The sequence below is a fragment of the Schistocerca nitens genome, unplaced genomic scaffold (assembly GCF_023898315.1).
Source record: "Schistocerca nitens isolate TAMUIC-IGC-003100 unplaced genomic scaffold, iqSchNite1.1 HiC_scaffold_380, whole genome shotgun sequence".
Classification (NCBI taxonomy): Eukaryota; Metazoa; Arthropoda; class Insecta; order Orthoptera; family Acrididae; genus Schistocerca; species Schistocerca nitens.
This window is the reverse complement of record NW_026045914.1, coordinates 4,264,587-4,282,848: the sequence shown is the minus strand read 5'-3', so window position 1 is coordinate 4,282,848 and position 18,262 is coordinate 4,264,587. Positions and strand designations below refer to the sequence as shown.

At 40.9% G+C, this 18,262-nt stretch overlaps 1 protein-coding gene across 1 annotated transcript in view; it reads right to left on the bottom strand.

Moving 5' to 3' along the window:
• Positions 1-18,262, bottom strand: part of LOC126230342 (dehydrogenase/reductase SDR family member 11-like) — a 44,605-nt gene that overhangs the window by 14,682 nt on the left and 11,661 nt on the right. Inside the window, exon 2 of the mRNA XM_049942400.1 lies at positions 4,845-4,869. Within this exon, the coding sequence (XP_049798357.1) occupies positions 4,845-4,869 (25 nt within the window). The remainder of the gene's footprint in view (positions 1-4,844; positions 4,870-18,262) is intronic.

Genomic DNA, 18,262 nt, shown 5'->3' with positions numbered 1-18,262 from the left:
CATTTTATATCCTCTCTACTTCGACCATCATCAGTTATTTTACTCCCTAAATAGCAAAACTCCTTTACTACTTTAAGTGTCTCATTTCCTAATCTAATTCCCTCAGTATCACCCGATTTAATTTGACTACATTCCATTATCCTCGTTTTGCTTTTGTTGATGTTCATCTTATATCCTCCTTTCAAGGCACTGTCCATTCCGTTCAACTGCTCTTCCAAGTCCTTTGCTGTCTCTGACAGAATTACAATGTCATTGGCGAACCTCAAAGTTTTTACTTCTTCTCCATGAATTTTAATACCTACTCCGAATTTTTCTTTCGTTTTCTTTCCTGCTTGCTCAATATACAGATTGAATAACATCGGGGAGAGGCTACAACCCTGTCTCACTCCTTTCCCAACCACTGCTTCCCTTTCATGCCCCTCGACTCTTATAACTGCCATCTGGTTTCTGTACAAATTGTAAATAGCCTTTCGCTCCCTGTATTTTACCCCTGCCACCTTCAGAATTTGAAAGAGAGTATTCCAGTTAACGTTGTCAAAAGCTTTCTCTAAGTCTACAAATGCTAGAAACGTAGGTTTGCCTTTTCTTAATCTTTCTTCTAAGATAAGTCGTAAGGTTAGTACTGCCTCACGTGTTCCAACATTTCTACGGAATCCAAACTGATCTTCCCCGAGGTCCGCTTCTACCAGTTTTTCCATTCGTCTGTAAAGAATTCGCGTTTGTACTTTGCAGCTGTGACTTATTAAACTGATAGTTCGGTAATTTTCACATCTGTCAACACCTGCTTTCTTTGGGATTGGAATTATTATATTCTTCTTGAAGTCTGAGGGTATTTCGCCTGTCTCATACATCTTGCTCACCAGATGGTAGAGTTTTGTCATGACTGGTTCTCCCAAGGCCATCAGTAGTTCTAATGGAATGTTGTCTACTCCCGGGGCCTTGTTTCGACTCAGGTCTTTCAGTGCTCTGTCAAACTCTTCACGCAGTATCTTATCTCCCATTTCATCTACATCTACATCCTCTTCCATTTCTATAATATTGTCCTCAAGTACATCGCCCTTGTACAAACCCTCTATGTACTCCTCCCACCTTTATGCCTTCCCTTCTTTGCTTAGAACTGGGTTTCCATCTCAGCTCTTGATATTCATACAAGTGGTTCTCTTCTCTCCAAAGGTCTCTTTAATTTTCCTGTAGGCAGTATCTATCTTACCCCTAGTGAGACAAGCCTCTACATCCTTACATTTGTCCACTAGCCATCCCTGCTTAGCCATTTTGCACTTCCTGTCGATCTCATTTTTGAGACGTTTGTATTCCTATTTGCCTGCTTCATTTACTGCACTTTTATATTTTCTCCTTTCATCGATTAAATTCAATATTTCTTCTGTTACCCAATGATTTATATTAGCCCTCGTCTTTTTACCTACTTGATCGTCTGCTGCCTTCACTACTTCATCCCTCATAACTACCCATTCTTCTTCTACTGTATTTCTTTCCCCCATTCCTGTCTATTGTTCCCTTATGCTCTCCCTGAAACTCTCTGCAACCTCTGGTTCTTTCAGTTTATCCAGGTCCCATCTCCTTAAATTCCCACCTTTTTGCAGTTCCTTCATTTTCAATCTGCAGTTCATTACCAATAGATTGTGGTCAGAATCCACATCTGCCCCTGGAAATGTCTTACAATTTAAAACCTGGTTCCTAAATCTCTGTCTTACCATTATATAATCTATCTGATACCTTTTAGTATCTCCAGGATTCTTCCACGTATACAACCTTCTTTTATGATTCTTGAACCAAGTGTTAGCTATGATTAAGTTATGCTCTGTGCAAAATTCTACAAGGCGGCTTCCTCTTTCATTTCTTCCCCCAATCCATATTCACCTACAATGTTTCCTTCTCTCCATTTTCCTACTGACGAATTCCAGTCACCCATGACTATTAAATTTTCGTCTCCCTTCACTACCTGAATAATTTATTTTATCTCGTCATACATTTCATCAATTTCTTCATCATCTGCAGAGCTAGTTGTCATATAAACTTGTACTACTGTAGTAGGCATGGGCTTTGTGTCTATCTTGGCCACAATAATGCGTTCACTATGCTTTTTGTAGTAGCTAACCCGCACTCCTATTTTTTATTCATTATTAAACCTACTCCTGCATTTCCCCTATTTGATTTTGTATTTGTAACCCTGTAATCACCTGACCAAAAGTCTTGTTCCTCCTGCCACCGAACTTCACTAATTCCCACTATATCTAACTTTAACATATCCATTTCCCTTTTTAAATTTTCTAACCTACCTGCCCGATTAAGGGATCTGACATTCCACGCTCCGATCCGTAGAACGCCAGTTTTCTTTCTCCTGATAACGACGTCCTCTTGAGTAGTCCCCGCCCGGAGATCCGAATGGGGAACTATTTTACCTCCGGAATATTTTACCCAAGAGGACGCCATCATCATTTAATCATACAGTAAAGCTGCATGTCCTCGGGAAAATTTACGGCTGTAGTTTGCCCTTGCTTTCAGCAGGTCGCAGTACCAGCACATCAAGGCCGTTTTGGTTAATGTTACAGGGCCAGATCAGTCAATCATCCAGACTGTTGCCCCTGCAACTACTGAAAAGGCTGCAGCCCCTCATCAGGAACCACATGTTTGTCTGGCCTCTCAACTGATACCCCTCCGTTGTGGTTGCAGCTACGGTACGGCCATCTGTATCGCTGAGGCACGCAAGCCTCCACACCAACAGCAAGGTCCATGGTTCATGGGGGGCCCTAGAACATAGAACTACTTAAACCTAACTAACCCAAGGACATCACACACATCAAACCCGAGGCAGGATTCGAACCTGCGACCGCAGCGGTCGTGCGGTTCCAGACTGTAGCGCCTAGAGCCGCTCGGCCACTCCGGCCGGCCCTTATGGCCGACCATCTGACATTTGGTGCGTAGCGAATTACAGTGTCATTCAGTCACCAAGACGCCCCAGTAAAGGTATAAGATTGACTTTTTTTGTCTTGCTTCAATTATTATGTATTTATTCTTTTAAATGACTTTTTACATTGTTCCTTGTTATTTGTAGGAAGGTTAACTTCCAATGTTTATGAACGGGGTGCTCCTATACTGAAGTTTTAATAGTTGGTTTCCTTGGAAATAATTTTAAATCTCAGCTTAAATACTACTGTGTATGTTAATTTCTGTCAAACTTGTCTGCTGTTTGTCCTTTGGTATATGTTGACAGCTATGTATCGGCAGCGGTTGACGCGTTGCTGTTCTGCTGGTCCGATGCAGGGACGCGTCTTCCTTCTGCTTCGGCGGCTTTCCCGTCATCGCACGAGGTCTAGGTGTTGGCAGGTCACACACGCTTCTGCGGATCTCCCATTTCAACCTCAAGCTGAGAAATTTATTGCCATTCTTTTGTATCATGGCTTTGGTCATTTTGAGAAAGTAATTTTGTCAGTGTTTCTGTTATTGCAAGATTCTTGTGGAATGTGATGAAAGCCTTTGGGCAAACTGAGCAGAGTTTTTTGATTTCTTTAAAGATATTATGGGTTTAATTGTCATTACCATTTTAGTAGTGGCCCGGTAGTTTATTTTGTTTTAGGGTCCCAGTAGCTTATTAAGTACTTGATTTGTGTGTAACAGCGTTGTAGCCAATCAGTCAAGTATTACAGTTTGCACGGTTTTTACACGACGATTGCGTTTGGCCAGCTTGTCCTTTTCTTGTTTATATGGGACAAGAATAACAATGTCTTATGGCACCAAAGTGTTGTCGTTTTTCTTACGCTCCCCATTATTGTTAGTAAAAGGAATATTTAATATGATTGTGTACCACCTAGCGTGAGGTGGCTAATAGACTTTGGACACCAACATTATATGTACTTGTGTCCAATGTTTGCCTCGGAGCAGGTCTGGAGCTTACTGATGCACTGGAGATGTATGCATTTTAACGTACTTTACTTGTCGTTTGTTCAACTTAAATTCAAGTCCTGTTGTGGGGTTAGCCCACAGTTGTGCTAATAGATGCGCGGACTCAGCCCTGCCGCCCGTTTATTTCATCAATTATTTGTAATCGGTGTGTGTGAATCTCTAAGGAACCAAACCGCTTAGGTCATCGGCCCCTAGACTTAAACTATACTTAAACTAACTTTAGCTAAGAACAACACACTCACCCATGCCCGAGGGAGGTCTCGAACCGCCGGTGGGAGGGGCCACGCACTCCGTGACATGACGCCTCACACCGCGCGGCCACTCCACGCGCCTTTGTAATCGGGCCATCACTGTGTTGCACCGTTGACATGTTCTTATACTACCACTTGTAATTTTAAGTATAGTGCAAATGTCATTATGCATTGCGATATTACTTTTAAAACCTCAGTTATCTGTATTAATTTAGCAAGATTCTTGGTAACTGTTAGTTGGCTTATGATAGAATGACTATTAAATAAAAATGTTTATTGAGGGGAATGATAGATGACTCACGAAGTTGGCCCACCTGATCCTTGCTCTTGGTCTCAAACATATGACACGATATAAACAAGACATCCAGCCGTGGTCAGAGAGAAACAGTAAGCGTACAAGAAGCGTTTTCAGCACCGGCTCTGTGCTTAATTTACCACCTGTTCGTATAAACTATAAATCTCTTTCCAGATCCTTTGCAGCATCATGATGTCTCAAGGTTCTTACTTGAATGGAGACGAACTGTGGCTCACTTACTTGTTGGAAGGTTTTCTCTGCAAATGCCGGTGCTGTTGATAAGAACATCGACCCCTCTTAATTCTCTTTGATCCATTTGAAGGCCCGTAGAACATTCTCCTCGCAGCTGACGTCACATTGCAATGGATAGAGCCTACCCGGAGCGTCCTTCAGTTCTCGAGCCTGCAAGAAATAAACGACAGATTTGTGGAATCTGCACGGGACAGAAGAAAAAAAAATCATTAGGAGATAGATCAAGTTTGCCATTTAACAAACTTGAATTCTACACAAGTGAGTGCCGTAATTGCATGAAGAAAGAAGCTGTTGCCACTAAGGATGATAATATTCTTGTTTCCCCAGAACCTCGGAATTCGTGAACACAGGTAGCCTCACTTAACTTGATCATGTATGTGAAGAAACTTAGCATAGTCATTCAGTGTTAAGTTTTCGCCACTAACTAATCGAATTGAAGCACCAAGCAGGTAACAACCAAAAACTTACATTTTCAGAATTCTTCAAAGAACTTATAGCAAATCAGTATGAGAAATAAACAATTTTTAGGACTTTAGTTGGTGTTCGGCTCGTTGTTGTAATTTACTTAGTGCACCAAAATCTAAAAAAACACCTCTTCAACTGTCAGTAACCACAATTCAGATAGGATACCGTCTACGTCAGGTGTGCCGTTCTATTGGAAGCCACATGGCCTGCTATTAACCTATTGTGAAAATCTTACGCATTAGACTAGAATTGTCGGGAAGTAGGGCTGATGTGATTTGCGCTGTTAGATAGTTCGGTACCCAGTTTCTTTGAAGCTGACGTCGTAACATAATGTTGACCATTCTGCCGTTGCCTCAGCTAAATGTAGTTGATAATTGTCATGGTGAAGAAGGAATATTAAAGTGTGTACCAATTGTTGCTCCTGTCGGGCAATATGAGCAGCGCGTTATTCAACGAAACTTGGATTTATGGAGTTCTTGCGATGTAGCAAGTCATCTTAGGACGACCTGCACTATATAATTTGCAGTTTTTTCTCCAAGCAGCCCTCGCAACAGGCAAGAAAGTATTCATGGAATCGGTACATATCAAGAGTCCGCCGACTTGTTTCGTATTGTATGATCTGTTAGAAAGGAGGTAACATAGGTGTTAGCCCGGATTTTTCTGTGGGTCCCAGACAGAAGCGGCTCATATTTATCTTTGCAAAGTACACAGCTTCTGCAAGGGTGCCTCATGTCATCGAGCCACCTGTGAAAAACTATTTGCCATGCTTTCCAAAAGCAGTATCATTTGGACATGGTTGAGTCTCAAGTCGCTTGTATATATCGCCGCTTTGCTGACTTCATTATCTTGTACTGAATAACGAACGCGAACTGGAATATCTATTGCTTGACATCAAATTACCCCAGTTCAGGTATATTCATATTGGCTATATGTATACCACGAACGTACAGTAAGAGACTATGTAAAGCCCGAGCATGTTGCTATGAACTGGAGCCAAGTGGACTGTCCAAAGCAGAAACTTCGTCAGTTCGGTGCAGGGCTTACCTGAAGAATCCACGAGCTACGGAGACTTGTACAGTTACCCCAGTGTCCACCAAAGACCAGAAGCGGCCAAGAGGAAAGAGAGGTCGTGTGGTACACATTTTGTTGAGTGTGACTCGAAATTCCCCAAGATCTCCAGATAAAAATTCGTAATCTGAAAACCCAATAACTGAAACCGATGTAATATCAAATAGGGGACGTGAGGTTCTTGAAGCGTTAGTTGTCATCTGCCGGAGCGAGAGCTTCAAATAACTCTCACATAACACTAGACACGCCGTTCACCAGTAAAGGGAATATGCATCGCAAAGTTGGGGCAGAAACTCTCCTCGTGGTTGGGTGAGCAAAATTATTAGGTTAGGCGAAATTCAAATAAAACGTAACTGCTAGTACACACAGACGAAAGTATTTAACGGTGATCCAGTTAGCCTGAAAACTGCATGCTTGCACATGATGTCAGAATTAGAAGCGCCTGTCGTAAAGCCATTCAACATAGCATAAATTGAATTACACGGATGTAGCTCAACTATACATTAGCAGAAAGGGGCTACTTTCATGTAGCTAGTACAAACCATGAAATTTTCACTTACATTATCGACAGTAAGAACAAACAATCTTGTAAACTAATATTAAATCCGTTATCAGATAACTGCTCCGAAAAACGAGTTTCAAAACTATCGCGTGAGAGAAACACTTTAGCCCTGCTGACAACAAGAAAAGTAGAAGATGTTGAATCCGCCGACAAAGAGATACTGATTGGCGAACATGGTTAGCGTTGTTGGTCACCAACAGAAAACATTTATAAATAAATCAAGGGGATCATTCGCAAATATTGGAACTGATAGACAGTTCTACCTAAAAGACGCAATAGAGCCCTTACTCCAAATTCCAAAATCATAGACGAGTTGTGGCTGATGTTCAGACTTACTATAGATCTCTGTGTAGGTAATAAAAAGACAACGATGCCCTGCTTTGGTTAAATAGTAAGTCTACATTTTGAAATCGGTGCAAATTAAATTTTGTTAAACTCTTGCTAAGGAACAAATACCGTATCTCTTACTACTGTCTCTAACTCAATTGCTCTCCATGCTCTCGCACTGTTTTGCATGATACAGCCGTAGGTCTTCTCAATAGTAGAGAGTTCTCGACAAAGGTTACAGTATACTGATCACGTAAACTTTACCGATTAAGATGTTTCGGTTTGGAGGGAAATGATCGACTCAGTAAGTCAAGTTGTAGTAATTGCACAGGTCACTCTTGTTTTACATCATGCACGGGCTCTTGACGTAATTGCTGAATACACTACTGGCCATTAAAATTGGTACACCAAGAAGAAATGCAGATGATAAACGGGTATTCATTGGACAAATATATTATACTAGAACTGACATGTCATTACATTTTCACGCAATTTGGGTGCGTAGATCCTGAGAAATCAGTACCCAGAACAACCACCTGTGGCCGTAATATCGGCCGTGATACGCCTGGACATTGAGTCAAACAGAACTTGGATGGCGTGTACAGGTACAGCTGCCTCTGCAGCTACAACACTATATCACAGTTCATCAAGAGTAGTGACTGGCGTATTGTGACGAGCCAGTTGCTCGACCATCTTTGACCAGACGTTTTCAATTGGTGAGAGATCTGGAGAATGTGCTGGCCTGGGCAGCAGTCGAACACTTTCTGTATCCAGAGAGGCCCGTACAGAACCTGCAACATGCGGTCGTGCATTATCCTGCTGAAATGTAGGGTTTCGCAGGGATCGAATGAAGGGAAGAGCCACGAAGAGTATCGATTTAATTAATTATTCAATCGATATTATGGAGTGAGGGAGTATTTCCAAGACATCCACAGTTGCGGGTTTATCAGGTATCCAGTACTTCGTTCATATCAAACAAGGGAATAGTGGGGTACACAACACACTCTGCCTACTTATTCCTGAATGTATTAATGTCTTTGTTCCATCTGCTACAGGCTTCCATAGCAGCGGAAGTGTGAGAACAAAGGTACATAGCCACTAACAGAGTTTCATCTGCGTGAGTGTTGAGGGGGACAGGTGCGTTTGGAAGGGAGAAAGTGTGGGGAGGATATCTTGGTGTGTGTATTTGCTTACGTTGGTACACACAAACAGGAAGTATTCTCTTGAGAGAGAGAGAAGGACAGGAAGTGAGCCTGGTATCAATCTGGGACGGATGCCACTACCTGATCCTTTGTCTGTGGAGCATTATCGCGATCTCGTAGCTGGGGCAGTCCCTGGCCAGTGGCGGGCGCTGTGCAGTGTGGTCAGTCTGGCAGTCAGCGACATGATCAACAGTTTAGTTTCGCCAGATATGTTTAGGGCGATCTGTGACAGAGTAATTACGTGTGGTGAGTGTTCGATGACAGCATTCCTTGCATGATTGGAATAAAGAAGCACCACAATAATTTAAAATTTCCATACTGCATCGTCAACCACAAATATTGAATAAACAATATTCCACACATTGCCTTGTCCAGCAGAAATTGTTTAAACAATATTTCATATGGAGCAATCGATATCTCGCCAATTAGCTAATCAACTGAGATCTTTCCTACTAATTTCTAGTATGGGGATGGGAGGGAGAGTGAGGGAGGTGTGGCTAGAACATTCCCCAGATGGCATGGATTTAACCAGTTAATAAATTTAATTAATCAATTAATTTGACATGAAATGTGAGTTTCTATGGGCGAAGAGAATTCGTAGACGGGTGGAGGAAGAGGCAGATGAGGGGGATGTTCAGGGGTTTTTCTCAGGAGGGCAGAGTATCCTCAGGGGATCATAAATGAACCCCAAGGATGTCATAAATCAATTTAAAGAACAATATGTTAAGGCGAGGTGGAGGGGGTGGCGTTACATGAAAAATCTCTTAGCAGTATAATATGTTAACGTCATAAATCAATCAACTGCCACAATTTAATTAAGTTGCATATCAATTTGGTATCGAAAGTGAACCAGAACCAAGGCTGCCGTATTACTGCTGTAACCTGTAACATCACCTGTTCACGCGCAGTATACTTCCTTCTGGTGTTTCACGTGGGTCTTATCTCTTCTATGAACACTCCAAATTTTACGTTGAATGTTGACACATTTGTTCCCTCCCTAGTTACAAGTCCACTCCAGTGTGCAGCACACGGTTATTATATGACGGAATGTTCAAGCAAATACTCTCCTGAAGTGTTAAATTGATTCCAAGATCAATGATTCAGGCTGTGGGAAACTCAATTTTGTATAATATCCTTTTTTCCAGGAATTCTGAACCTAAGGTATGCCGATCTATGAAGTGTAGAAACTGTGATAGAACTATAGATTTGTAGGTGGGTCGTGAGTCGCGACCTGCGACTGGATATTTCAGTGAGTAGAGTATTTACCAGTTAGGGGAAAGGTTCTTGGTTCGAGTCCTAGTCTGGTACAAAGGGCGTTTCAGATCATCACGTACTCTGTTGCAGACTAAAATTCTTTCTGGACGTCAGGAAGACACTGCAAAAGTCGTTAGCTGCCCTGAAATTGAACGCTGAAACTGCTTGGGGGTGGGAGGAGGGAGGCGAGATGTACGACTGCTATTTCCTATCCATGAGGTTCAGAAGTGCATGCATGCGTGTCTGAAAGGACAGTGTATCGTCCTTCTTATCACGACAGGCACTGCACTATCGAATTTATTTGCCAACGCTGGACAGCGACTTTCAATTAAACTTTCCTCCCCTGTACGGGAATTACATAATTTGTGTACGAGTACAGGTTGTGTTGCCGGAAAGACGACATATGGAAGTTTAGGCGAGGCCATGAGTTGTTCACGGATAGCGAAAGCAGTAAACGTGAATGCTCATATAAAGCTGGAAGTCCAGGTTTGAATGTCGGGTGGGCACAAATTCTCACTGTCGTCATTCACTTAACCTGATGGTTCTTCGTATTCGCAAATGTGAATAAATTTAATGTATTTCATAACGGCTGTAGTCGCCACAATGCCTGGCATGCATGCATGTCCGAAAGCACATTGCATCGTTCTTCTTAACAACACACGCAGAGCAATATCGTAAAACTGGAAAGGAAGTTACTCATCTAGGCTGAGGCACAAATTTCTTGTCACAGTCAATGTGCTGATAGATCACACCTTTCATCGGAATCAAGAACCGAAAATTCAACTCCTCTTCTATGTGTGCTCTGCTTCTCTTTGCATTGATTGCAGGAACAGTGTACAATACCATAGCTAGGACAGGTAAAGTGGGATATAAAAAATTACTTGCTCTTATTATGATAAGTTTTATGTTGGCCAATCAGGCAGAGGGATAGCAATTTTGCTGGCAGAACATGAAATCAACAGGAGGTCGCAGAATAATTACCCCACATTCGCTGAACATGTACTGAGAAGACCCAGTTACCAGTTATTGTCCCATTTCACTTAGCAGACTAAGGCCAGAAACTCAGTGTATTGGAAGCCCTGGAAATCAACATACATCTGGCCCACAATTATAATTTAATATTAAATGATAAAAGACCGCTCGATACTTCTCTTCCTCTAAACTTCTCTTAATCCTTTCAGCTTTCCATTCCATCTCATGATGCCTAGTTTATTAACATTCTTCCAGTTTCCTGTATTTCCTTTTATTGTATTGTAATCGTATAAGTACTTCATAAATTCTGTTGTTACAGTTGTCTAATTTATCTTTTACTCTGTTTCTGTCTCACTTTTCGTATGTAATACCTCCTCAAGCTACTTTTTGTTAGTCTTGACAAATGCCAATTTTATTGGGGTTGTTAATTTGATGTAAATTATATATACGCAGTCTGAAGCGACGAATGGAAGTTTGTACCTGCGTCTCTCCACTGTTTGAGTTTAGAGGCTGTGCCAAGTGGGCTGAGAAGTGAATGGGAGGTTGGTTGAGGATGGAGGCTTGCTGGGGTAGGCCCTGCAGTTGTGCAAAGCCACTCCGCCAGGGCGGTGTAGTGGTTCGCACGTCTGCCTAACCAGCAGGACACTCGCCTTTGAATCCCGGCCTTGGTACAAATTTTCGTCCGTTACGTCTGTCTCCATACATACACAATAGATGTTTCAGACTTGAAAAACTTGTTTTGGAACGATGAAGTTTCATGTGATTGATATAAATTGTTACATAGGCAGTGTTCGTGAGTTTATTGTTAATGCTTTTCCTTGTTTGCTCATTTTGTATCTGTTCACTGTTAAAATTTTTACCTTTTTAATTGCGTTGCTACCGCACTGTCAAAGATGATGTTTATTATGTGTTTTTGCCTCAGTCTAGATGAGTAACATCTTTTCGAATATTCTTTACAAATATTGTAACTCGTTAGATGATGATAGTGTTTTAAAGTCTAATGATGGCCTTCTACACCGGCTAACTAAACAAATGAATCCTGTAGAACATCCACAACATTGTGTTTTTCATGCATTACATTGCACTACTAGGAAACGACAAGAAACAGTTAACAAAAGAGGCCACACATTAACGTGAAGCTTACACTTTTCAGTTTTGGTATTTTAAAATATTTTTCGTGTTCGTGTTACTGTCGACGTTCGTTCGTTATTTCTTGCTGCTGAAAATTTCGCCATTTTAATAAGATCGTCGTTGTAGCAACACGATCTAAGCCACATCGCCAAGAGCGAAAAGACACTTTGTCAACAAAACACATGAACGACATCTACAACTGAGACTTAGAAACAAAATCATCTGAAACGTCAATTATGCAACATGCTGCATCACACTTAAAAGTTATTTATTGTTGGCGCCCGCTGTTCACTAGACAGCACATCTCTCACCTTACAACCTTAACCAAGACCTTGGGGCGCGCTACAGATCCGTCTGTCACCACAACCCAGCTAGCCACGTATCAAGTGGATTAAGGGCTGCCAAGACCCACCGTGGTTTAATAAGAAAATTCGGAATGTTGCACTACGTTCAAAACAGAAACGGAACTGACGACAGGCAAAAGTTAGTAGAAATTCTTGCATCTGTAAGAAGAAGCAAGAAGCATACAAATTCCACTTCCATACGTTAGCAGATCTTGACGAGGCCTGGAGAAATTTCTGGCCGTGCATAAAATCAGCAACTGAGTCGAAGGCTTCTGTCCAGTCACTCATCGAAAAGTGCAGTCTGGTGTGACAACAGAAGACTGTAATGGAAACAGTAATTTTAATTTTGCTTTTAAAAAATTATTCACCGCGGAATATAGTACAGACATCATCGGTTGACCGTCACACAAACCCCAGTACAGGAAACATAGTCATAGTCATCTCTGGTATAGATAAGCTTCTGAAAAAGCTGAAAAGAAATCAATCGCCGGGTCCGTACGGAATGCGGTATTCGGTGTTACGGGGAGTACTCTTGGACACTGGTCTGTTACCTAGCTCGCATAATCTCCCACCCACAGCGAAGTCTCAACTGAATGGAAAAAAAGCGCAGGTGACTCGTGCTTGTAAGAAGAGTAGATGAACGGATCCGTAACGCTATCGAGCAAAATAATAAATCTCCTTTCGACAGAAAAGTTTCTGTCCACAAATCTGCACAGATTGAGAATGCACCGCTCGTGAAAAATTCAACTTGTCCATTCATGAAAGGCAACAGGCAAATTCAATTTTTTTAGATTTCCAGAATGCATTCCACACAGTGCCACACAGTGCTCTATTGTGTTTTAATGAAGGTCCGACAATATATAACACTACCTTGTACGTTGCTCCAGAGGGCAAATGAGACGAGGTTATTACCTGGAGTATGTCAGGGACGAGTGATGGAACCTGTCTTATTCTCTAAATATGGATAAACGATGTGATGGATAAGGCAACTGTTTGCTGACTACACTGCAGTGAAAGGGACAGTGTTTTCGTAGAGTGTGTTAGAGGCTACAGGATGAGTCGGAGATAATTTCAATTTGGTATGATGAATGACAGCTTGCTAAAAATGTAGAAAAGTGACAATTAATGCAGATGAGTAGGGATAACACTCCTATATTGGTCGGTACACTATTAGTGTTGTGCTGATATTTCTACACGGCGATTATACAGGCTGTAACAGGTGTAGTTGCGGATATTCTCATACATGGGACCTTGATGTGTACACACACCAGCGTGCTGGTTGTTGTTTCTCTGCTTGGATCAGTCTTCCCACAAACACATCAGAAACTTTACGACCTGAGGCTTACTGCATGATCATACTGCACCATTAAGAGTATTATGCCTGTCAGTATACACTAAGCGTTTTGCGACTACACGTCCACACTTCACACCTGAAAATAGATGACTTGTACTGACTATGACTTTTAGTCTGCAGTTACATGAATAAAGATATAATATTGTTCAGTACGCTGTCCTCAGCCACCAGTAGAAATATCAGCACGTACTTAAAGCAAGTCCCTCTAACTAAGGGCTCACCTTCAGAGGACGTCACGTTTCCAAGTAGAGAAGGAATTAGCATATTTTATCAAAATATAAGAGGTATTAGAGGCAAAGTTAGTGAACTGCTTATAGATTATTGGTATATCGGAGCACCACTTAAATAATTTCACACTTCAGAGGCTTCCTTTATCAGGATACAGATTAGCTGGCTGTGTTTCATCACTTGCGGGATGGAGGAGTGGCTATGTACGTAAAAAACAGTATTCCGTGTGAGTCCATAGACGTATCACAGCACTGCACTGAACACATATTTGAATGTTGAGGAGGGGCAGTTGAACTTAGTGACACTAAACTGCTAATTAATGTTGTTTTTAGGTCCCCTAACTCTGACTTCAGATCATTTCTGCTCAAGCTAGAGAGTGTTCCTGATTCACTTTGTAGGAAGTAGTAGAAATTAATTGTATGTGGTGACTTCGATATAAATTTTCTAAATGATGGTGCCAGGAAAAGGATGTTGGTAGACCTCCTAAATTCATATGATCTGATACAGGCGGTGTTCTTTACAACTAGGGTGTAGGGAAACAGTAGCACAGCCATAGACAATATTTTTATTCATTCTTCATTACTAGATGGGTATTCTCTTAGTAAATGGGTGAAGGTTTTTTTAGACCATGATGCACAGATTTTAACACTAAAAGGCTTTTGTACTCAAACAAATGTCACTTATAATTACAAAATATGTGGGAACGTTAATCGAACAGCAATAGACAGTTTCTTAAACGTCGTTAAGGAACAAGAGTTGCAGGATGTTTAGAGTGCAGATAACATAGATGACAAATATGATGCTTTCCTTAACAAAAATGGTTCAGATACCTCTGAGCACTATGGGACTGAACTGCTGAGGTCATCAGTCCCCTAGAACTTAGAACTACTTAAACCTAACTAACCTAAGGACATCACACACATACATGCACGAGGCAGGATTCGAACCTGCGACCGTAACGGTCGCGCGGTTCCAGACTGTGGCGCCTAGAACCGGCTTTCCTTAACACATTTCTCATGCTCTTTGAGAGTTGCTTTCCATTAGAACGTTCTAAACTGGGTACTAGCAGTAAAAGGCAGCCCGCGTGGCTGACTAGTGGAATAAGGATATCATGTAGAACAAAGGGTGAATTATATCAAAATGCTACAAGTAGTCACAATCAAGCTGCAGTATCCAATTACAAACAGTACTGTAAGGTGCTTAAAAATGTTATTAGGAAGGCAAAAAGTTTGTGGTATGCAAACAGAATAGCTAATTCACAGGATAAAATTAAAGCCATATGGTCAGTTGTGAGGTAAGTGTCTCGTCAGCAGCATGAGGTCGAGGATATAAAGTCAGTTCTTGGAAATAATATTTCTGTTACTGATAAATCAGATGTATGTACAGTATTTAACAATCATTTTCTGAGCATTGCTGGTGAATTAAATAAAAATGTAATTGCTACAGGGAATCATATAACTTTCTTGACAAATGCCTTTCCGAGAATGATATCTGAAATACTCGTCTGTGATACAGAAAAGGGGGAGATTGAGTCAATAATTAAATCACTGAAGACTATGGACTCTATGGATACGATGGAGTTCCTGCCAGAATATTCAAGTATTGTGCTGCACATGTTAGCCCTGTATTTAGCCATATTTGTAACCTTTCCTTTAGGAATGGTCAGTTTCCTGAACGATTAAGTACTCAGTAGTAAAGTCGCTTTATAAAAAGGGGAAAGGGTAATGTATACTATTTTAGACCTGTTTCTATGCCATCCGTGTTTGCCAAAGTTTTTGAAAATGCTGTGTATGTAAGGATAATTGATCATTTTGTATCACATGATTTGCTATCAAATGTAAAGTTCGCCTTTAGAACTCTTTTAACAGCTGAAAATGCTATATTCTCTTTTCTCTGTGAGTTACTGGATGCGTTGCACGAAAGATTTCGAACACTAGGCATTTTTTTTTTTTAAATTTAACTACAGCGTTTGATTGTGCTGATCACAAAATATTGCTACAGGAGTTGGACCATTATGGAATATGGGCAGTAGTTCACACTTGGTTCACCTCTTGCTTTAGCAACAGACAGCAAAAGATTATTATTCACAATGTTGAGAGTAGCTGTGATGTGGGGTTTGAGTGGAATATGGTCGGGGAGGGTGTGCCCCAGGGATCAGTGTTGGGGCCACTCCTGTTCCACATTCATATAAATGATATGCCCTCTAGTGTTACAGGTAACTCTAAAACACTTCTGTTTGCAGATGACACTAGCTTGGTAGTAAAGGATGTTGTGTGCAAGTTTCAATTAGCGAAGTTAATGACATAAGTTAATGGCTTGTAGAGAAATAACTAACGCTAAATCACAGCAAGACTCAGTTTTTAATGTTTGTAACATACAATTCAACAAAATCCGAAGTTTTAATTTCAAAAAATGGGCATATGATTAGTGAAACTGAGCAGTTCAAATTATAGGTTGAAAGGTCTCTGTTGGATTCCTTTCATGTTTAATTTCTTAAATCTGATGTCATTTATGGAGTAAATTCCTCTCCTAAATTTACTGTGGCGTTTCTGACTATCTGGGAGGAGACTGAGTAGTGGAACGTGTTACTTTTACACGTAAACAAGACCGATCTGTCACACTACTACACTTTAAAGCACAGTTTATATGTAATTCTTATATGTAATTCATGTCACACAGTCTCATACGGAACCTACATCCGCTTTCTTTTATATACTGTATATGATAAGATACTGTCATCCCCCTTCCCTTCTGTGTGAGAGGATGAATGATCAAATGTGTTTGTAGTTGCATGCTTGAGGGTAGCAGACAAGGCTGTCTGCTAGAGAACAGTAGGACCAACGTCGGAACAGGTAGCTACGGTTCCTAAAAGCAGAGAGGTTTCTATTCTTAGTATGGTCCGGTCCGTCCCTTGTCATGTTGGTATAGGAAGCTGCCCCTCTGGGCCCTTCCGTTTGTCTTTGTGAGCCATTCTCATGAGCACGCTGGGTAGTGGCAGTTGCAGTCCGGCAGTAGGCAGTTGCAGTCCAGTGGTAGGCAGTGGCAGTCTGGCGGTAGCGAGCGTCTGAAATGGTAAGATCTCCGGCTAAGCGCGTGTCTGCTAAGTCCGTAGGACAATGGATTTGTTAAGTTCAGCTTAACTGAGAATTTAATCACTTTTATTTCGGGTTTAGCTCTAAAATATCTAATGCTATCTTAAATTGCAGCGTAGTGTAATTCTCGTGTGAAGTTCATATTATTTTCCGGTAGTTGCTTTGTTACTACTTTGTGAGTAAAGTGGAACCACGTGTTGGTCAGTAACTCTAACTAAGATCAATCTTAAATGCGAATGCTTGTGTGATTATAACGTCTGGTCTTGATAATATTTTCAATATAGCAACTTTTCTTTATGTTCAACCCACGTGGGGTGTACTTTGTGAGACCAGTACCACGTGGTTATATAACTGTTTGACCCATCAGGTTAATAGTAAGTCGTTAGAACCAGTTCAAGGTTTTTCTTTTGTCAATTGCTTTTCGATCGAATTTATTTTATTATCAAAATTACTGTGCAGTTATACGCTTTCTGTAAACCAAGTTGACCACGTGAAGCATGTGGTGGAATCCTCAAAGTAGCCCTCAGCTATTCTTCTTGGGAAGATTTCACAAAGAGTTAATATGAATTTAGTATACCAGTGTGTGGTAATTACATGACGGACAGGATTGTGCTACGAACGTAATTTCTTTGACTGAAAATTTGAATCTGTTGGTTGTGGTTAACTTTCTCTTGCATGTGTTTCAATGTTCTTTGTGTGTTGTTTTATGAATGCAGTGTTGTATCCAGTCTCCCAATCTTGGCTCCATATTTTATGTGTTCCGTAAGATTCCAATCTCACATTTTCACAATCGTAAATAAGGCACCAGCTCAGTATAACTCACTTATAATATGCTGAAATTTCAATGATCAATCTTAAAATAAATTTGCAAATATAAACTGATTTCTTTCTTTTTATTTAAATTCTCCTTTTTATATATAGATATATTACCGGTTGTTGTATGACTGTAAAAGATTATAATCAATGTTAGTCTGATTGGTAATGTGGTAAACCTAGACTAGTTACCTGCTGAAACAGTCTGCCCAGTAAACGCACGGTTAACCTCCCCAGACAGCTCACGGCTTTCAACCCGCTTTTATTCTACTATTAGCACCCGATTTCAGCATAGCAAATTAGTGTAGAAATATTACACATGGCGACCCTGTTCTGTGATTCCGCTAGACTCTAGAATCTCTGAAACGTTAGATTGCGAGCGTGTTATAATCTTAATTTTTTTCCCTACAGCGCTGAAACAACTTCTGCGTTGTTTCTGAGCAGACTTTCATATGATTCACGGCTGTGTGTTGCGGCGTTGTATTGTTTGTCTTGTTTTGTTTTCTATATGTGTGTGTTTTATATGTGTGTTTTTTTTTCTCTCGCTTGTAAATTCCACTGTTTCGATCAAAGATAAAAATTTGTTTCGCGTGTGTAAAAGTGCGTACTAGGTTGAGTATCTTTCGTGTGACTGTCGTAATTTTTGGGGGACACATTTATTGTGATTAGTGTGTTGCGTACTGGGTGTCAATTGCACTAATGCTGACACGTAACCAAGCTAAAAGTAAGCG